Here is a 21,638-nt window from a genome sequence, read left to right as displayed (position 1 = left end):
AGTTATACAGCGAGAACGACTGCTTGATTTGAAACCCCGATCACGTCTGCTTGATAACAGTTTCTCTATAAAACGAGGTTAAAAATATCGCTTTTACTCTCTAGTCAATTTAGTGAAAGTGGGAAACTGAAAAGAAGGTTGCAATTAATAGTCTCCCCCTCCTTTCGTTGTATATGAAAAATTCCCCGGGCTGATTGCCCTAAAGATATTGAAGTGTATTCCCAATTTTAACGATTTAATTCAATATGGCGTGATTTATTTTATTGTAAATAACGAGGCGTTTTACTTCGTTAACGGTATTTGTAATATTTTATTCCACGAATAAACAGATTGGTTGTTTATCAACTACACCGAGCGGGTTTTCCCCTCGAAACTATCGCGACTGCAACGTCTTAGATTTATTCCTTTTTTTGCCGTTGACCTTCTCCGTTTCCGATTCTTTGTAATTCCGTTTTGGCATATCCTACCTTCCGCGAAAAATGATACGACACTTCCTTCCACATCGAAGTTCCGCCTTTGATACGCGCATTCAGCTTAGACATATAGTTAGCGTCTCCCTTCTTTAGCGTTAACGAACTGGCTCGCGTGGAATGGTTATGGTTTTGGTTCCCAATCTGCCTCCGTCGTTGCGCAACCCGGAATAGCTTCTAAGACTGGCGTCTGACATTTAAAGCGCTTATCATTTACAACGGCGCTGTCTTACGCGTCTAGGATAAGAACGGAGAGTTTAATCAAATCTTGTAGTTTGTAAAATGAGGGTGGGCTTTCTGATTGTGGCGTGGCTAGCCGCCTGTGGCGTCAAGGGTACGCGCGTAGACGTATCACCCGAGGGTGGCTACTCCGAGATTACGGTAGCCATCGACCAAGATGTGGACGAAGATGAGGACATTATTAACCGTATTAAGGTAATAGCGTATCTTCTCTCGTATGTAAAGAGGTTATTAAGACGGGTAATTTATCTCGTAGGAGTTGATGACTGAAGCCTCGGAATATCTGCACGTGGCCACCAAAGGAGCGGTTTATTTCGAGGATGTAATTATAGCTTTGCCGTCCACTTGGACCGATAAGAAGGAATACGCCAGTTCCTTGAAAAATAACGTCAAGGACGCCGACGTGGTGGTCGCCCCGTTGGACTATTCCGACGATCCGTTGACCATTCAACCTGGCGGGTGTGGAGAACCGGGATTGAACATCCATTTGACCCCCAATTACTTGAGTAACATGAAGGAGCCCGCCAGTGTGGAGAAAACGGGAATTCCAGGTTATTTTCAAAACGCTTTGTTTCGCGTTTGAATATTGGCGCTTTTGTAGACCTAAATTATTTAAATTCTGTACACCTACAACATCACTAGCCTAATTTGCCTCTCAGGTAAAAGATTCGTTCAAGAATGGGCCAAGTTTCGTTACGGAGTTTTCGAAGAGTTTGTAACCGAGGAATTAGAGAGAAAAGACCATCGCTTTCATAGATACTACGATGACTTTGGAGAGGTAGTTTTTTTAATTCGGTTTGAAAAAAAATAGATCATAACCTTATTTCATTCTCAGAAAGTACCTTCAACTTGCACGCTTGATATTGGTAAGAAGAATATCTTTTACGTCGACAAACGAAATCAGCCTTGCGACCCTAGAACGGACACGAAAAACTGCCGTTACAAAATTTTTAACAATTACGTCACTGAAGAGGCTTCTTTGATGTTTTCCGCCTCGTACGACTCGGTGAAAATGTTCTGCGACGAACGCAATCACAACAAGAAGGCCCCGAATAGACATAACATTATCTGCAACTATCAAAGTACTTGGAAAGTAATTACCAGCCACAATGATTTCAAAGTAGCTCAGTGCGTACTCTTATCCATCCACAGTTGATATAATTGCGATTAAAGCCGTCTTTTACTGTAGAGTTCCGAGGGTATTTAGAGCCCGAAACACCGTTCCTAATTTCCGATTCGTTCGTACTTTAAAAGACAGCGGCAAGACTGTCCTCATTTTGGATATATCGGGCAGTATGGGCGTAAGATAGTAAAACCTTAGCCTTTACGATCTAATTATCCGAATTAACTTGTAATTTTGTTTGAAATTGAAGTTTTTCGGAGGCGCGCCGATTAAACTCCTGCACCAAACCGCCACGAGTCACATTCTGGAGTTTGTACCCGACGGAAGTCACTTGGGTATCGTAGTTTTCGGCACGAACGCCAAAGTGGTCCATCCGTTAGTCAAAGTTGATAATAGCACGCGCAAGTCCTTAGCCGCCGCGATTCCCAACAAGGCTGACGGCGGAGGCACCGCTATTGGCAAAGGATTGATCACTGGTTTGGAGGTATTCCTATCAGTAGACTTCGGAAATGTTCCCGTTTGGCTGATTCACCTTTTTTAACTAAATCAAGGTCTTGAAGCAGTCTGGGGTAGCCGAGGGTGGAGTTTTGCTGTTGATCACGGACGGAGAGGAGAACGAGTCTCCCAAAATCGCCGACGTCACCGAGACCTTATTACAAGAAAGGGTAGTCATATCCGTCATCGCTTACGGGGAAAAAGCCGACAAACAGTTGGAATCTTTGGCCTTGGAGACGGAGGGCAGGGCTAGTTTCTTTCGAGAAATTAACAATACCGAGGCTCAAACCCAGAAACTTAACGATATGCTGGTCGAAGCCAGCTCCGCGCAGGCCGACGTCAAGTTCGAACCCGTTAAAGTAGATTTAATCATTCTTAAGGCTGGTTTTCGCTACAAAAAACGCCACGATGGCGAGTGTCGACGCTAAATAATCCGTTAGGGCTAGTATAATATTTTTGCGTCGACGCTTTTCTTCGCGGAATTCCTACCATAGTAAAAACCAACCATTATTTTTTTTCAATATAATTTCGTCAAAGGTAATATGGCCCTCGTATCCTAGATTCGAAATCACTGTCTCGCGCGTAGTCAATACTGTTTACTCACTTCCTGCTGGAACTCCGAAAATATAAGCTCTATAGTTACCATGGTAACCAACTATAGATAGTGCCTTACAGCGACCAATGGATTCTGAGTTTTCAGAGGTCACGTGCTGGAAGTGGGTAATCGTCTATCGGAAAGCACTCTGAATTCGAATCTAGGGTATAGAGTTCAATATTATCTTTGATTTCATTTATTAAGTATAAGCCGTTGATGTTGTATAGTTAAGGTCTTCGGGATTCGTCTTGCACACCCAAGAAACCGAAGATAAGGTTTTTCTCGACCATGAATTGGGAAGAAATACCGTCTTCTACTTTTCTTGGACTTACAATGCTTCGCCGGAAATAGAATTAGTCAGTCCTTCCGGAACGAAGTACAATTGGCAAAGCGAAGGAATTTATTACACCAAGGATAAGAATAGAATACGATTTAAGTTTGCTGATGCGGAAGTGAGTAATGGTAAAACCATAGAGTATTAGAAAGGCTATCCTGATAGCAGAATGTCTTATCCGACAGACTGGTCACTGGACCATCATAATACGAAAACGCCCGAACGAAAACCCCGACGTTTCGTTCACCCTAACTTCCGAACCCCAAAATCCTAAAAGGCAGCCAGTCCGCGTGAGGAGCTGGACTAGTAACGTGGAAATTGACCCCAAGAATCAATTGAACACGGTGCGAATTTATTCCAGGGTCACCAAGAACGACATACCCGTTTTAGGAGCGTCTGTAGTGGCAGTGGCTGCGGGCCCACAGACCAGTAAGACGATTCCGCTGGCTGACGATGGGAAAGGTTAGATCCTACCAAAATCATTGCTTGAATATTCTTGTTAACCAATTATGCGTGTTAGGAGTGGATATCTCAAAAGACGATGGTATATACACCGGTTTGGTCACCGTCAATGAATTTCAGGGAAATGGGCGTTACACCATCAGGGCCAGAGTGACCGGTAGAAGTAAAGCCAGTCTGAAGCTTCGACGCAAGTACAAAGGACTCGGTAAGAAACGACCCAAGAGATCGGATGTGGAATTCTTTGAGAGCGAATTGGAAATTGCACCCGAAGAAAAGGTCAACTCGGTGGAAGCGACTAACGTCGATGACCAGGACATAGAAGAAGAAAACGGCAACTCGGTGCAAGTGGATGATGACTACGAATACGTCATCGAAGAAGAAGAAATTTTGGGTGATTTCGAACGTGACTCTGAAGCTGGGACCATCATCGTTTCTAATTGGACTCCAAATATCAAAGATACGACTGCTCCTAACAGAGTGTCCGATTTGGAGGTCATTAACGTCAGTTGGGTCGGAAACGATAAGCACGTTACCTTATCATGGTCCGAGGCTGGGGATGACTTAAACCATGACAATGGTTAGTCCCTTCTTTGAGAATCCTGTTACGCAGAAAATTAACATTGCCTATTCGTAATAGCGTCTTCATTGGATGTACGATTTTCGTTGAGATTCGAGAGTCTCTTAGATTTTTTCGACACGCAACTACAACTTGACGACGATGATGTTTCTGAGGGAAGTTTAAACCCAGGGGTTGGCGGACAGTTGAAAGTGGTCACTTTTCGCATATCGGAAAACTTTCTATCGGTTGACAGCTTCGCCGAAGGTGGTTCATTGGACGAAACTCCAACCGTAGCGAATCAGTCTTACATCGCTCTTCGCTACACCGACGAAGAGGACAACAAAGGTCCCGTTTCGAACATCGCTACGGTGTCCTTTCTCAAACCTAAAGGTGGGCGTATATAATCCCTTCTTGTTCAAGATTTCTAATGGTAAATGAATTTGATCTTTAAAGATATATGTCAAAGGGTGGGAAATGAAATATGTGCTGAAAAAAACGCCACTTGTACTCTGACCGAGGAAAACCAGTATTCTTGCAATTGCTCAGCTGGGCTTGTAGTCAACGCGGATGACATATGTACTGGTAAGTTTCGATGTAACTTACACCATGGCAGTTGATTAAAATAGTTGTTTTTTTAAGACGTTTGCCAAACGACGGGACGTGAAGTATGCGCGGAATTGAATTCCAACTGTTTTCTACGACATGACGACAATAGTTCCTTTACTTGCAATTGTTCAGAAGGCTATTATCCGAATCAGGAAGGTTTCTGTTTAGGTATTAATCATAAATGTACCTAGATTTGATGTAATATTATAACAATACTCGTGTATCAATAGATGTCTGTGAGCTTAAAGGGAAAAGTGACTGTGAGGATCTAAACGCCGATTGCTTACTAAACGATTTGGACAACTCGACTTATCGTTGCGTTTGTCCTCAACACTTAACCAACGATATAGACGGGATCTGTCGAGACATTTGCGCCATTTCTGGAAAAACAAATTGTTCCAAGGTTAACGCGGATTGCGTTATTGAGGAAACCAATAGTTCTTCCTACTCGTGCGAGTGTCCAACGTCTCTGACCTTCAACTTGGAAGGAATTTGCTCTGACGCCTGCGAAATTGAAGGCCACGCAGACTGTTTTGGGCGTAACGCCAACTGCGCTTTGCAGGTCCTTGGCAACTCATCTTACGTCTGTGAATGCGAGGCCGGACTCTCATTCGACCATGATGGTGTGTGCGTCGATGTTTGTCACTCTTTTGGCAATAACGACTGCGCTCGATCAAACGCGTTATGTGTCTTAGACCAGGTCAATAACGCGTTGTACGCTTGCGAATGTCAACTTGGACTCTATTTTGACTCAAACGGAACCTGCTCTGATCAATGTAAGATTTCGGGAGATGATTATTGCGCTCAAGTGAACGCGCTTTGCAAAATCGACGAGGCTTTAAACACTTCTTTCATCTGCGAATGCGCGCCGGGTCTGCATTTCGACAATTCCTCGCGTCCAGTATGCGTTGATGTATGCGAATTTAAAGGTCTTAAAGAGTGCTCTAAAGTCAACGCTCTCTGCTTCGTCGACAAGTTTGACAATTCTTCGTACCGCTGCGAATGTCCTCCGGGACTGGTCTTTGATAGCAACAGCGTTTGCGCCGATATTTGCCAAATGAAAGGCAACGAAGAGTGTCTCATTTCGAACGCAGTTTGCTTCGTTGACGATACTGATAAATTCACCTATTTTTGCGTCTGTTCAAACGGACTTTTCCCCGACTCTAACGCGGTGTGCGTCGATATTTGTAGCCTCAAGGGAAACGAAGACTGTGTTCGGAAAAATTCCAATTGCGTCGTTGAGGAATCGGATAATTCCACATATAGATGCGAATGTCCAGCGGGTTTGGTATTTGATAACCTCGACGTGTGTGCCAATGTTTGTCAAATTAAGGGCAACGAAGTGTGTCACGCTTCTAAAGCCGTTTGCTACGTTGACGAAACCGATAATAAGAGCTTCTTCTGCGAATGTCCGAGTGGTCTGTTTGAGGATTTTATAACATCGGTTTGCGTCGACATTTGCAAGCACTCGGGTGATGAAGACTGTTCTCCGAGAAACGCAGAATGCGTCGTGGACGAATCGGACAATTCCACTTATAAATGCGAATGTCCAGCGGGTTTGGCTTTTGATAACCGTGACATGTGTGCCGATGTTTGTCAAATTAAAGGCAATGAAGAGTGTCTCGCTTCTAAAGCCGTTTGCTACGTTGACGAAACCGATAATACGAGATTTTTCTGCGAATGTCCCAGTGGTCTGTTTGAGGATTTTAAAACATCGGTTTGCGTCGACATTTGCAAGCACTCGGGTAATGAAGACTGTTCTCCGAGAAACGCAGAATGCGTCGTTGACGAATCGGACAATTCGACGTATAGTTGCGAATGTCCTTTTGGTCGGTTTCCGGATGACGAAACCTTTTGCGTCGACAAATGCCAACTCTCCGGCAATGACGACTGCGCGAAGATGAACGCTCATTGCTTGGTGAACGAATCCGATCCATCGACATATAGTTGCGTGTGTCACGAAGGTCTAATTCGCGACTCCAACTCAAAGTGCGACCACGTCTGTAATATTGTCGGGAGCGACATTTGCTCTCGGCGGAACGCCAATTGCGTTAAGAATAGCTCGGACGATTCATCGTTCCATTGCGAATGTAAACCCAGTTTGTCATTCGACGCTAACGGTAACTGCTCCGATATCTGCGTAACCAAGGGTCAAACGGAATGCGACCTAAACAACGCAGTTTGTGTGGTTGATACTGAAGTAACTTATAATTGTACTTGCAATGAAATTTTATGCCAAACATTTTCTGATGTGAAGACGTCATACCATTGCGAATGCTCCCCAGGATTGTCCTTCGATAGCGATGGAAAATGCGCCGATGCTTGTCAATCCGTTGGAAATAACTTGTGTTTGGAGAGTGGCTCTATCTGCGTGCTTGATAATCTCAACCACTCCAGTTACCACTGCGAGTGCCCTCTTGGCCTAGTCCTTCACGAAGGAAGCTGTAAAGGTAAATAATTGGACATACATAGTTTTGTTGATGATTGACAAGTTCATTTAACCAATAGATACGTGTATGGCCAAGGGTGAGGCTATCTGTAGGGCATCCAACGCTCTTTGCGTCGTCGACCCCGACAATAAACTAAATTTCTCTTGTCACTGCTCATCTCACTTGAAGAAAAATAAAAATGGCGTATGTTCCGGTATGAACAGTCATTTCGTATACCGTGTTCCGTTTTATGCTTAAGAAAAATCGGAGTTATCAAATTTTAGGAGGCTAGATTACGGGCGCTTTTGGAATAGCGCTTATAAGTCAGACTTCATTTTCTAAAATTCCCCTCTTCTTGCGTTATTGCGCTTTAGCTCCATCTACGTAACCTTTTTATTAACTTTTTTAGTTACATTGAGTAAAGAGAGCCATAATTTTAAATAATAAATTCATTTATTTTCTAAGTTTGTAAATGATAAAAAGTATTTCCATAATTAATCGACTAATTCTATTTACTTTATTATCTTTAATAGAGGGCGTTGTACACAAATCATCTTCCTTCGCGCAGGTGGAGGGAAGAAAGTCTGACTTATTGTGGGGCACGCTTTTCTATTAGTGGTATAGCGTGGTAGTCCAGCCCCCTAAAAGTTGAATAACCCTGGTAAAATATTTAGTAAGCGAGATTCTTTGCAGATATTTGCCAGATGGAAGGCACAGACAAATGCGCCATGTTGAACGCCAAGTGCGTCTTAAGCGAGGTCGATTCTACAAAATACATATGCGTCTGTCCGATAAACCTAATGGCTAATATGAATGGCCTCTGTCTGGGTAAGATTACGTTTCATCTATCTGTAACCATTCATATTCTAATATACATCTGAATTCGTGGTAGACGCTTGCAAACTACGGGGGGATACTGACTGTTTATCCAGAAACGGTAAATGCGTCTTAAATGGAAGGAATTATACTTGCGAGTGCCCGAACGGAATCGCGCCGGATATGAACGGAATGTGTGGAGGTGAGTGCGCTAAAAATCTTAACCGGATAAATTGGAGTTAAGTTTGTCAGAAAACAAATATTATCAGATGTGTGCGAGATTAAAGGTAACCAGATCTGCGCTAAGAAAAAAGCAACTTCTCAAGTTAATTACTTAGACACCTCTACTTTCAACTGCCGTTGCAACGGTGAATCCGTTCCTGGGAGAAATGGCAAATGCACCGGTAGAAACCCATTTTATATATAACTTCCCTTCATTAACCCCAAAGTCCATTTATTAAATCTAATAAAAGTTAATATCCAGACAAAGACGTCGATGTCAGAATAGTTGATAGGAAACAAACAGTGACGCAAGGTCGAAAAGTCACCTTCCGATGTCGGGATGAGGGAAAGAGAAGACTGAATGTAAGATGGGTCCGAAAAGATGGTCGGCGCCTTCCACAATTGGCCAGCATCCACAATGGGGATTTGGTAATTCGGGATGTCAAGCCGCGGGACAGCGGCGTCTACTATTGTTTCACCCCCTCCGTTTACCCTTCCACAAAGGGTTCCCGCAAAAGAGCCACTTTGAAAGTTCGACCGAGTAAGATATGTCTTTAGAAGATATTTCCTCATTGACCCAAACGACTCAATTCGCCTTCACTCATTTAGTTACATGCCCTTCAAATCAATTTCAATGTCATGATGGCCAATGTTTCGATATTAGCAAACGATGCGATAGACGTCATGATTGCGACGACGGTATGGACGAGTATAACTGTCTTAACTATCAAGACACGTCAAGTGGTACATTTAAATTTGGTCGAATGATGGGTATGTGTTTAACGTTCCCGTACAAATATTTTAATTAAATTACATCGTCCTTTAAGTGTCGACCAACGAAGATGACACGGAAGATGCAAAAATCGTCATTCACGACAGCGATCAGACAATGGTTGAAGGTCGAACCGCCGTTTTCAGATGTCGTGACGAAGGACCCAAAAGGCTCCCTGTCGAATGGATCAGAGCCGATGGTCGCCCATTACCCTCGGGGGCCATGGTGGAGCGGGGTAGGCTACAGATAACGAATCTCCAGGTGCGGGACACTGGATTTTACGTCTGTAAACCTGTTGGAAGCGAATCCGAAGATGGACATGGCAAATCGGTTTATTTGAGAGTGGATCGGTGTAATGGCTTGTCCTGTTCCTTCGTATTTAGGAATAGAGAACCTTAAAACCCATTTTTCCTTTGTTATTGTTTTTGATACGCGGAAAAGCACTTAAAACGTTATCGTAATCTACATCGACCTATGCAATATTTAATAATTCAGTTATGCTAAGTAGCTATAGAGGGGAAATTTATTTCCATTAGTGACCTTATCTCGCTTTTATCCAGTTTATCTTAAGTTGTCTCTCAAATTTGGGTGTAGTAGATAAAACTTATTTTTATACTATTAACTCAGGCTTTGTCAATAGTCTGATTCAATTACTATTTCTTTTAACCACCATCGATAAAAGCCTTTTGAACATTTAAAAAGTTAACTTAAATGCTCTTAAGAAATATACAAGTTTGATTACTTCGTGACCATATTGTTAAACGTTTTCTTTTATAGTAAATTATTAAATAAATTAAATTTTATGTCATTCAACTTTATTTACGGCATTTTCAATTGACGAATACATTGTCATGGCATTCTTAATATCCGTTACATTAAAAAAAAACCACTACAAAATATTATTTTAATATGTAAGCCTATCGGATCGCCTAGGGAAAATTTCGTCTATCCATTAGCGTAGCTAGATTTACTAAAAGTTATTCAATACTCGAAGTTAATGGTATAATACGATACGAATTTCATAGAAACCTTAACCGCGAAACCAAAACACGCTGAACTGAAATTCAGGGTCAAACATAAATAATTTCTCTTAAATGAAACGCTTTTGAAGTGTCTCGTTTACCCGTTATTTAGGATCCTTGTTTTACCACTACCCTACAGATAACAATACAGAAATCCTTTCTAATCTCTGTATTACTCAGGTTCGTGCTTAAAAAATAACCCAATTGATATCGTTCAAACAGGTTAGCGATATAAACTAGCCCCCCCCCCCCTCCGGTGTAGATTCTGACTTCAGGCGAATGCCGTGCTAGTCCGCGTGATTTTAAAAGGCTGTACTTATCTCTTAAACTTTCCTCTCGTGTGCTTGCGCAACGAGAGGAAATATCATTACAATCGCGGGATCTGTCTGTTCAACTGTTTTTTCTAATTAATACAGGCTATTAATATGTCATGTCTACAAGGAACCCGTCACATAAAGTGGTATTTTTTCACACTGTTAATCATGTCAATATCACGCTATTCAGTCTTCTACAGTTTCTCCTGTTCCCTTTGACGCCATAGCTTTAACAATGAAGTCAACCACGTTCCTAAGCATTTTAATATTATTGTATTCATTCGCGAACGGTTCCACAATTACAGTTTCCGACGACGGTGGTTATTCGAACGTGATTGTCGCTATAGATAGGGATGTGTCTGAAGATGAACAACTTATCCCCGCTATTAAGGTAAAAGACAAGCTAGTTAGTTTGATTTTGTAGGTTCTACATTGGCGAAATTTGTTCAGGCTTTGTTCCGAAGTGCCTCAGCTTTTTTGAACGTAGCGACCCGAGGCGCTTTCTTTTTCGAAGAGGTGACGATAGCCATACCTTCTTCTTGGGCTAGCAAATCGGAATACGAGGGTTCTTTTAAAGACTATTCCGTCAACGCGGATATTGAAGTGTCCGAATCCGAGGTATCCGAAAAGCCATTCACCCTTCAAGCCGGGGGCTGCGGTGAACCAGGCCAGTACATTCATCTGACGCCCAATTATTTGCTCAACATTGAAAATCCCAATATAATTCGACGAAGTGGAAAACCTGGTTTGTTACGTTATTGCCTCGCATTTTTAGTTTATTACTAACGTTCGGTACTTTCTACAATTCACCAGAAAAAAAATTTATTCGAGAATGGGCCAAATTTCGCTACGGTGTATTTGATGAAAGTGTCACGGCCTATATGGCCAAATCGAATCCACGCTTGAAGACTTACTATCACGATGAAGGAGAAGTATGAAAGTACGCTGTCTAAGAAGTCCTGTTACAACTAATGGTAATTTCATTGACAGATACTTCCCGCAACTTGTACCAAAAATATATCTTCCACCGGTCGATTTGAAGATAATAATAGATTTCCTTGCGACCCTTCCACGGATTCAAAGTGTCATTTTCGCGTTTACTATGGCGAATATATTCAAGAAACAGCGTCTCTGATGTACTCGACTTTCTTCGATAGCGTAAGTAAAATACTGCACGATTTAAAGTACCGTAAAACTTCTTTTAACTCGAGCTCCAAAATTCGCAGGTCAACCGCTTTTGCGACGAAACTGAGCACAATAATAAAGCTCCGAACCTGCAAAATATTCAGTGCCTTTACAAAAGTACTTGGGAAATTATCAAAAACCATAAAGACTACAAAACTCTAATGCACGTTTGAGTTTCCATTTTATACTTTAATTTTTATATTGTATTATTTTATGGAAACACCTATTAGCAACGCTCTTAACTATTTTATCAAAATAGAAATCCATCGATGGACAAACATCGGGCGGAGCCAACGTTTTTAATGAGGCGGACGATTAAAAGCAGTGGAAAAACTGTGATGGTTCTAGACATTTCCGGAAGCATGGAAGTTAGTGTAGTAATAGAAGTAATTTATTTGGAACATCGTATGATAAATTTAATATTTGGCTTAGGGAACACCGATGGAGCTCTTGCATAGAACAACAACCAGACATGTTTTGCAGTTTGCCCTCGATGACAGCGAAATAGGGATAGTTGTATTTGGAAGTCAAGCGTTCGCTCGCCAAACCATGACCAAAGTCACAAATTCCACTAGGCAAACACTGGCCAATAGTATGCCTAAATTGGCTAACGGTGGAGGTACTGGTATTGGGAATGGCTTGTTGAAAGGTCTAGAGGTAAATAACAATCTCGCGTACTAATGTATAAAGGTTAACATGTTGGGTCATTTCCAGGTTTTAAAGGCTTCGGGTGTTGTTGAGGGCAGTGTAATTCTGTTGATAACGGACGGCGAAGAGAACGTGGAACCATACATAAATGACGTCACTCTCACCATATTGAGTTTGGGGGTCATTTTGAATGTCATCTCGTACGGGGAACTAGCCTCTCTCAAACTAGAGGAATTGGCTAAATTGACTGGAGGTTCGACTACTATTTTTAAAGATATCCACAACGCCGAGGCTAACTCCCAAGAATTGGGTTACAAAATAATGCTAGCGACCACCTTGCAATCGGACATTAAGTTCGAAGGGCAAAAAGTACGGATGAAATTATTGTACCAGCAAATGTGTTGCTCTTGGACCAGCTCGCGATTCCGCCTAAGCACGCGGGTGTTTAGCAAGTTTAAACTAAATACAGTACACCAGTGTGCGAACGATAGGACAATCAAGCCAGTGGCCCCGTGAGTGGAATGAATATTCAACGCGCAGAGTGTGAGGACCCTGTGCCCCCCTACGTTTGAATGGGAATTTGGTATTGGCCCAACCAATAGAAAAATACCAGGTGAAAATATTCCTTTAAAGGGCAACGCAAGTGACCGGGCATATGTGTGCGAAGTTAGAAATTTACCGTAGAGTCTGCGTGGCCTCCGCCAGTCTGAGTGGGGCTTGCGGGGTTAACAAAGCATGTCGCGTTTTCTTTTTCATTTACCAGCTCACTTGCGTTACTCTTTAAAATACACACTAGTGTCGTGGTGGTCCATAGAGCAACGCAGTACCGGAAATAAGATAGTACTTAACTTACAGAACGAATCCTTTACGTTGTAGGTAAAATCTGAAAATTTAATTTTCAACCAACCGGAAGAGTTAGAGATGAACGTACCATTGGACGAGGAATTGGGTAAAAATACAGTGTTTTCGTTCCGTTGGACATACCAGGTAGTCCCTGATATCCAACTTACTAGTTCCTCTGGACAAGCTTTTGATCGACATAGCGAAGAATGGGATGGTTCAAATAACCTTATCGAGTACAAATTCAGAACCGCCGAGGTAACAACATCCCTTTGAAATGAATAACACCCAACAGATGATTGATAGTTTTTACCGTAGACCGGTATCTGGAAAGTGCTGGTTAGAAAGCAGGCGACGGAAAACATTGATATATGGTTCACCTTGATATCCGAGCCCACCGATCCCAAAGTGAAACCGGTCCAGCTTAAAACGTGGTTGAGCAATTTCGAACTCGATTTTGGAAGAAGCGAAACGGAGATCAAATTGAACGCCCAAGTGACCAAGTCGGGGAGGCCATTAATTGGTGCCGTTGTCGAGGGGGTGCTGGAAGCCCCGCAGGATTCGATTCCAGTTTCAATGAAGGACGATGGTCTTGGTGCGTTGGTTTTTGGGAAGAGTTTTGTTCATACTTTGGACACTGATACGTAACGTAATTTATAGGACATGACCTTTTCAAAAATGATGGCCTTTATACCGGGACCGTGACGAAGTTAAACGGCGATGGTCGTTATTTGTTCAAGGCAAAAGTTACTGGTGGTAAAAACGCTAGGATTTTGAAACCAGTCAAGAGTCATGTTACTATTGGAAAACGTTCGGTCGATGGTATGTAATATCTTAAACATGAAATGTTCTCTGTTAAGATAGACAATGTTTGAATTGATAATTCAAGATTTAGAGGGCGAAGAATACGATATAGACTATCAGGAGATATGGTTGAACTCCAGTTTTGAGAGAGTCGGAGAAGGCGGAATATTGGTTGTTAAAAATTGGACTCCGACTCTTGGAGATATCGTCAAACCCGCCAGGGTTGTAGATCTGTCTGTAGAGAATACTACATATGTGTACGATAAAAGAACCGTTTCTCTATCATGGACCGCTGCCGGTGACGATTTCTTTACCGGCAACGCAACTGCACTCGAAATCAGAATGTCTACTGATATAAATAAACTTATTATGGACTTCGACAAGCAGTTCCAAATCAACCAACCTCAGATTCTGGATGGAACTCTTCAACCAACTGAGGGAGGTGCTGTAATTTCAACTACTTTACAAATCCCAAAAGAGTTCTTTTTGAAACGGACATTGCATAACGAATCTGTGGACATCGAGCATCAAGTGTATCTTGGGCTTCGATACAAAGATGAATCTAACAATCAAGGGGATTTATCTAACATTGTGTCAGCTGTATTTGTAAAACTTGATATTACTCCACCAGCAAGCGTTCAAGATCTGACGATTACAAACACTTCAGTGTTACCTAATGGTTGGGCTGTTACATTATGGTGGACAGCTGCAGGGGATGATGATTTTGAAGGGAAAGGTAAAATAGCTTAGACAATACATTGGTGTCAACTTTGTCTTAAATACACATGCTTTTCAGCTACATTATTGGATATATTGATGTCAACGAAGGAAAGTGATCTTCTAAACAACACTATTAGAGTGAAACTCAACAAGACATTAGTTCTAGATGTCCCTCTCTCAATTACTAAAGGTGGTTTGGTAACTTCCACTAAGTTGCTAGTGTCAAATGAATGGTTAATTAGTGATGCAAACAAGGCTGATAAATCTGTTGAACAAACTAATGTTGATAAAGTTTTCTTTGGATTAATCTATTATGATGAAGTAAATAACAGTGGAAATATGTCGAACATAGTGTCCGCTCTATTAAGACATGAGTCAACATTGAAATTGTCTAATGTTGAAAAAGGAAACAAAGGCAACATTTTCATTGGAGTCGTAATAGCTATAGTATTTCTATTTGGTTTAATAGCAGCTACTTATCTATATATACAAAGAAAAACTTCCGCTTATCGCTTAGTATTGTCATACTCGTCAGCAGCTTAATTTAAAGGGGTATACGAGTTTAATATTTTGATACCGAGTTCCGTTTAAGACATTTTTTAACCAAATTCAAGTTCAAAAAACAAGAGAGGTTACAAGTTTTAAGTTAACTCTTTATCTTAGTTTAGAGTCCTTAATGAGTTTGATAAAATTTTAAAAATAATTTTTAAACTCATTACAAGCACTCAGTTTATGTAAGTGTTAGCACACCACTTATATCAAAAATTGTGTTATTTACTAGTCTCTAAGTTTATATTCAGAAGTTAAAGATACAGTACACAAAATGTAAGGTTTTTTTTTATTTTATTTTTTTATAAAAATGGAAGTTTTATTTATAAGATGCTTATGATAAAAGTGTTAATAAATAAATCTACTCATCATCCGTCTTTTTCTTCTTCTTCTCAATTTCTTGATCCAATAGACCAACCCTCTTCTCTAGTTCAGCGCAAACTCTTTCAATTTCATAGTTTTTACTTACTAAACCTACCCAACTGAAATTACATAAGCCAATTAATTTCATATATTTTCAATAATGAAAGGCAACAGAAGTGGTGTGCAGTAAAGTATATAAGGTTTATGAGGCCCTAAATACCTCCATATAGTTGAAAAAATTAAGGCCTTGTTGTCATAATAAACAAAGTTAAATAACAAATTTCTTAGGCTTTCATTGCAATGTACAGGATTGCCACAGATTTTTCACATTCAAATTCCCTGACTTCTCCATGACTATCTCTGAAGATTTTCCCTAACTTATTTTGTAGCAAAATTTTGTTTTTGTTTACCCCTAATTTTAGTAAAGGTTTCTTATTTGCAACAGAAATTAAATTCCCTGACATTTCCCTCATTTTTTTTACTAATTCTTAAAACTCGGACTTTAGACCCATATCCAAATTCCCTGACTTTTCCAGGAATTCCATGTTTTCCTTGTACCATGGCAACCCAGGTGTATTATCAATGAAATTTATTTTTTCTTTGTTAAAATTCAGAAATATCAATTAAGGAAATTATTTTAATATTTGTAATTTATTCAATTTGTTTATAAAGGGAATGTCTAATTTACTATCGAAGATATTTAAAAATTTATGGTGTATTTTACTAATAAAGCAAATAATGAAATACATCATAAAACAAAAATAAAACTGCCTATTTCCTAAATATGCAAATAACTAATACATATATTATTTAAATTGACACATTCTTACCAATTAATCTAGTAATTTTGGAAATTATAAAAAAAAAACCTTTTTTGACAGTTACTGGACTTTAACTTTTGTAAATATCTAAATTACTCAAATTACTTAATTGCTAATTTTTAAAATTAAGAAAATTTCTAAAATCCTTTAAGAAATTAATAATTTGTCACATTAATAAATTTCTAAAAACTTTTTTCTTCTAAAATAGTTATTAAATATTAAACGCTTTAAGATTATCCATGGAAAATATTACCTAAAAATTAACTAGACAAGAGACACGCATGGAATTATTTCAAATTCATTTATTTAATAAAATAACAACTGAGCTTTTGACCCGCAGAGTGAATGAAAGCTCAGTTGTTATTTTATTAAATAAGTAAATTTCAAATAATTCCATGCGTGTCTCTTGTCTAGTTAATTTTTAGTTAATATTTTCCATGGATAATCTTAAAGCCACCTACACTCGTTTCAGTCGTGAATTGAATTATGTATTGCCGTACTTTATTTTCCCCTTCTAATTGAAGTAAAATTATAGGAAATTACTGACTTTCTTATCGCAGTAAAATGAGTAAATTAATCTTTTTATTTGTTGTTAAATACTAAATTTATAATTATAGGAATTTATTAAATAACTTTTTGTCATAAATTAGAAACTTTCTAACCATAGTATAATAGGAAATAATAATAAATATAATAATAAATAAGTAAATTTCAAATAATTCCATGCGTGTCTCTTGTCTAGTTAATTTTTAGTTAATATTTTCCATGGATAATCTTAAAGCCACCTACACTCGTTTCAGTCGTGAATTGAATTATGTATTGCCGTACTTTATTTTCCCCTTCTAATTGAAGTAAAATTATAGGAAATTACTGACTTTCTTATCGCAGTAAAATGAGTAAATTAATCTTTTTATTTGTTGTTAAATACTAAATTTATAATTATAGGAATTTATTAAATAACTTTTTGTCATAAATTAGAAACTTTCTAACCATAGTATAATAGGAAATGAAAGTTGCCACTTGTGGCGAGGGGGAAAAATTCATTTCAGAAACTCCTCAAACTTCACAGGCACACTGGAGAAACGGGAAAACTCCGACATTAACTAAGTCGGAGGAAGTTTACCTTTGGCTCGGTTGTACAACACCATAGGTACTAACTTCAGTGTACTGGTGCAGTTTGATCAGGTTCTGCATTGTAGTTTTGCCACACCACTTTTGATGCACTTTAATTGGTTTATTACAATGTACCTTACCTAGATTCTAAGGAATACAGTTTCTCTCCGGCATCAGTTTGCTTTGATTTTCTTTGCCAATTTACATCTTGTATTTGTCTCCTAAGTTCTTGCAATTGCTTTTGTGCCTGAGCCATCATTTTTGTTAATAGATCATTGTAGCCTTTCCAAGACTCACAGCCATATGTGGACATCAGATCTAAATTCGCTATTCTGTTTAGAATACAATCAAAATTAAAGGGGTCTATATTTATACCTGAATTGCATTGTATACCGTGTTCCCTGATGTTCCAATTGTGCCATGGAATTTTCAACGCATTCAGTCCATGCTGCTATGTCAGTCATTTTACCTGCTGGTGGTTGTGGTAATTCATATCGCTTCATACTCATCATTTCCATCGGTTGCCTAGCTTGTAACCTCTCAAACTCTGCTTTCATCGTTTCTGTCTGAAAATTCAAGAGTTAGGCTTGAGGATATAACCTAGAGTTTCATGTTCTTAATTTTACCTCAAAGCTATGCATGTTGATAGCTGGCAACTGTTCCAAATAATTTTTGGTGGGCCGATACCTCCTTGTTTCTTCTTCAACCATGGCTAACACCTGTTAAAAATTTGGCATTAAAATATCAGTAATGTACCTTAGCTAACATGAGGCTTCTTCTATAAAACATTAATATTTACTGCTTCTCGAACTCCTGGATCATCATATCCCTGATCAATATACGGTAGAGCATCAACAATAACTTCCCCAGCCATTTAAATGATATTTTATGAAATTGTTTCAAACAGTTTATTGTAAAACGTCAGTAACTTTCCAAATGGGCTGTGAATGGAGTCGGTGAACTATGGGTTTTTTTTTGTTTTTTTTTGAGAGACACACACATCGGTGTCGACCCGAGGCCTTAGACACCAGCAAACACACACAATAACTGATTAATCAGGGCGAGATATGTGTAACGGCCACGCCAATGGGGGGATACGTGGGGACAGGGGTGGGAACACCCTTGGCGGAAGTATTCCGAACACCCGTTAGGGGATTGGTGGTCATCCTCACACGGCCATCCACAAACTCTGCCTCCCGGACGCCTGGGATTACAGGAGTGAACCACTACTCCCGGCTGGTGAACTATGGGTGTTTGGGTGAACTAGAGTATCGGGGCTCAGCAGCCTCATTAACAGCGTTGCCAGATCAAAAATCTTAAATTATCGTACCGAGGCTGATCGAGGGTAAGAAATTATCGATTTATTGAGAGCATTATCGTACCTTTTCATTTTAGCGCGAATGCATACGCAGGGCCGTGCTTAGGGGGGGGGGGACCGGGCGGTCACCCAGGGCCTCTCAACTTTTACTATGGGGATGTATATACCGGAGGGCCGCAGCTTCACTCAGTTTCGCCCGGGGCCGCGATACCTCTAAGCACGGCGCTGTGCATACGTAGCTCTATTGTCATTATATTAAAAGGCACAGTAGTGGCTCCAGCAAGTTTTTCCGGTGGTGCGAGATCTCATTGTGGCGCCGTCTTGCGGGCAAAAGTTATTGGTCCCGTCGTCCGATCCCGTTTCGGCACCTCCACCTATGACGGCGCCCGGTGCTGCTGAAAGGCAAAGCAAGTGAGCTGGCAAAAAAAAAGCGCGACAGGCTTTGTTAACTCCCCAAGCCCCTACTCGGACTCGCGGAGACTTAGAAAATGGAGAAATAACTAGAACACTCCATAGAAATCTCATGGGTACCTAGAATGCTGCCAATAGATATAAGAAATGTATATAAAGGTCTAGATAAATTTCTGGGCGTCTAAGCCTAACATAAAATACGGAATTGACACCTAGCAGACACCGAGGAAGGCACGTGACCATTGAATTGGGAATAATACTGCTAGAATTACAATTACGATTTCGGTTGTCATGGTTACGCGGGACCTGTTCTGAGAAGACTGTACGAAATTCATCTTTATAATTAGGCGGTATCGCCATCTATATTTTGTAAAGTTATATGATTCGCGCAAAAATTCAATTGTAATATAGTTGCCACCACTAGAGACAGATGCCGCCACGATTGAACGATATAGTTGAAAAAGTCTCCATATTGAAAGAAATTGGTCCCGCGTCAGCCAGATTTAGTTGTACCTCTATTTATTCCCAACTCAATGCACGTGACCAAGAGCGCGAGCTGTCTTAGTATTTTAGTCGCTCGGACGAGGCGATAAGATAAACAAGTCGGCCCAGGCAGAAATATTAGTTCCACATCAGTGTATTCGAGTGGGCAAACCCATACACCCTTAGTAGACACAGGTCGGCAAACTAATACAAAAACTGTCGAGGCTACGTGATTTCTTACAGTTTGATATATAAATTGCCATCCTAAGTTAAAGAGTGGGTGCCGCCCACCCTCAGGATACCCGGGAGGGCAAACCAATTTAAAAGCTGTTGAGGCCATGTGATTTCCTATCGTTTGATATATAATTTACCATCCTATGTTAAAGAGTGGCCACCGCCCACCCTCAGGATACGCGGGTGGGCAAACCAATACAAAAGCTGTTCAGGCCATGTGATTTTATATTATCTCGGTGATAAAATTAGTATTTTCTTTGAGCAGATATTTAATATGGATTATTAACAACTGCATAAATCATATTATTGCAAGAATGTATTTATGTACTAAGAATATGGCAAGACGGAGATTCTTTCCCCATGGTCGCATACTTTTCAGCTTAAGGGCCTGTTGCCAAAGCCCTAGCCCAAGTGCTAGTCCATTGATTCTAGCAAAGCAGACTTTTGCAACACGCCCTAAGTTCGACTGCTTTGGATTTTTTGGTCTCACTCTTTCTAGTAGACGCGAGCGTAGACGATTCCAATCTTTTACTTTTATTGTTCTATGAGACCAAATTGTTTTTTTCGATCACTCTCCCTTTAAGGGGGTTGGTCGGAGGCGGCAGAAATTAACGGCATTGCGTGCGCGTCAAAGAGCTCTATCGAATGAGACCAACTGGTTTTTTTCGGTCACTTTCCCTTTAAGGGGGTTGTTCGGAGGGGGCGGAAATTAACGGCACTGCGTGCGCATCAAAGAGTTCTATCGAATGAGACCAAATCTCTGGACCAACTATACAAACTATACAAGTTCGCCAAGAAGGCGATAATATTATTTTGTGCCACACATAAACGACTTCAATAAGAATGTGCCACCCTTATTTATTACTTCTGACCATACACGGTTTCGATAAGAAAGTGCCACCCTTATTTATTACTTCTGACCATACACGGTTTCGATAAGGAAGTGCCACCCTTATTTATTACTTCTGACCATACACGGTTTCGATAAGAAAGTGCCACACTTACTTATTACTTCTGACCATACACGGTTTCGATAAGAAAGTGCCACCCTTATTTATTACTTCTGACCATACACGGTTTCGATAAGAAAGTGCCACACTTACTTATTACTTCTGACCACACACGGTTTCGATAAGAAAGTGCCACACTTATTTGTTACTTCTGACCACACACGGTTTCGATAAGAAAGTGCCACACTTATTTGTTACTTCTGACCACACACGGTTTCGATAAGAAAGTGCCACACTTATTTATTACTTCTGGCCATACACGGTTTCGATAAGAAAGTGCCACACTTATTTATTACTTCTGACCATACACGGTATCGATAAGAAAGTGCCACACTTATTAGTTACTTCTGACCATACACGGTTTCGATAAGAAAGTGCCACACTTACTTATTACTTCTGACCGTACACGGTTTCGATAAGGGGGGTCGAAATCGGGGCGGGGGGGAGGCGAAGTTTGAGGTTAACTTGACCCTAAAACGCCGTAAATATACGTAAAATAACCCGGAAAAAGGAACGATAATTGCGACAACTTAACTAGACAAATCCCCCCGCGTCGTTAAAAAGTACTAAAAGTTCCGAGTAATTTTACACCGCTCGGTTGGTAAATGCGTTGGTGTAAGAGATACCGCGGCCAGCGGCTATCTGGGTTCAAGTCCCGGCGCCGCCAAAACAATAATTTA

The 21,638-nt window shown here is 40.4% G+C and overlaps 3 protein-coding genes across 5 annotated transcripts; 2 read left to right on the top strand and 1 right to left on the bottom strand.

The window, feature by feature from the left end:
• The first annotated feature begins 510 nt into the window (after positions 1-510).
• LOC149923613 (uncharacterized) lies at positions 511-9,836 on the top strand. 2 transcript variants are annotated; one of them, XM_090161330.1, is made up of 21 exons: positions 552-905; positions 967-1,261; positions 1,370-1,488; positions 1,546-1,838; positions 1,900-2,011; positions 2,084-2,317; positions 2,385-2,687; positions 3,151-3,375; positions 3,443-3,719; positions 3,778-4,296; positions 4,357-4,668; positions 4,732-4,860; positions 4,918-5,052; positions 5,115-7,334; positions 7,393-7,527; positions 8,007-8,141; positions 8,206-8,331; positions 8,399-8,533; positions 8,614-8,892; positions 8,961-9,122; positions 9,179-9,836. In XM_090161330.1, exons 1-21 carry the CDS (start codon positions 753-755, stop codon positions 9,520-9,522), a joined length of 6,642 nt encoding a protein of 2,213 aa, XP_090017456.1. In that variant the 5' UTR covers positions 552-752; the 3' UTR covers positions 9,523-9,836. The 2 variants fall into 2 exon arrangements, with proteins under 2 accessions (XP_090017457.1, XP_090017456.1); XM_090161331.1 differs by lacking the exons at positions 8,961-9,122; positions 9,179-9,836 and having other exon boundaries at positions 511-905; positions 8,603-8,776.
• Positions 9,837-10,210: 374 nt separating this feature from the next.
• On the top strand, positions 10,211-15,567 carry LOC149923612 (calcium-activated chloride channel regulator 1-like). 2 transcript variants are annotated; one of them, XM_090161333.1, is made up of 13 exons: positions 10,211-10,850; positions 10,910-11,204; positions 11,273-11,391; positions 11,450-11,617; positions 11,686-11,807; positions 11,904-12,012; positions 12,077-12,301; positions 12,359-12,661; positions 13,169-13,390; positions 13,451-13,727; positions 13,793-13,954; positions 14,028-14,672; positions 14,733-15,567. In XM_090161333.1, exons 1-13 carry the CDS (start codon positions 10,695-10,697, stop codon positions 15,197-15,199), a joined length of 3,270 nt encoding a protein of 1,089 aa, XP_090017459.1. In that variant the 5' UTR covers positions 10,211-10,694; the 3' UTR covers positions 15,200-15,567. The 2 variants fall into 2 exon arrangements, with proteins under 2 accessions (XP_090017459.1, XP_090017458.1); XM_090161332.1 differs by having other exon boundaries at positions 10,243-10,850; positions 14,022-14,672.
• BCAS2 (BCAS2 pre-mRNA processing factor) lies at positions 15,289-18,457 on the bottom strand. The gene is made up of 5 exons (XM_090161334.1): positions 18,302-18,457; positions 18,129-18,221; positions 17,896-18,068; positions 17,643-17,834; positions 15,289-15,687 (listed from the first exon to the last, which is right to left on the bottom strand). The coding sequence occupies exons 1-5, from the start codon at positions 18,374-18,376 to the stop codon at positions 15,567-15,569; spliced, it is 654 nt and encodes a 217-aa protein (XP_090017460.1). The 5' UTR covers positions 18,377-18,457; the 3' UTR covers positions 15,289-15,566.
• Positions 18,458-21,638: the final 3,181 nt, after the last annotated feature.

The sequence above is a fragment of the Leiobunum rupestre genome, chromosome 10, assembly GCF_980474605.1.
Source record: "Leiobunum rupestre chromosome 10, qqLeiRupe1.1.hap1, whole genome shotgun sequence".
NCBI classification, from domain to species: domain Eukaryota; kingdom Metazoa; phylum Arthropoda; class Arachnida; order Opiliones; family Sclerosomatidae; genus Leiobunum; species Leiobunum rupestre.
Note: the sequence above shows the minus strand (reverse complement) of the source record. Positions and strands in the feature narration are given on the sequence as shown.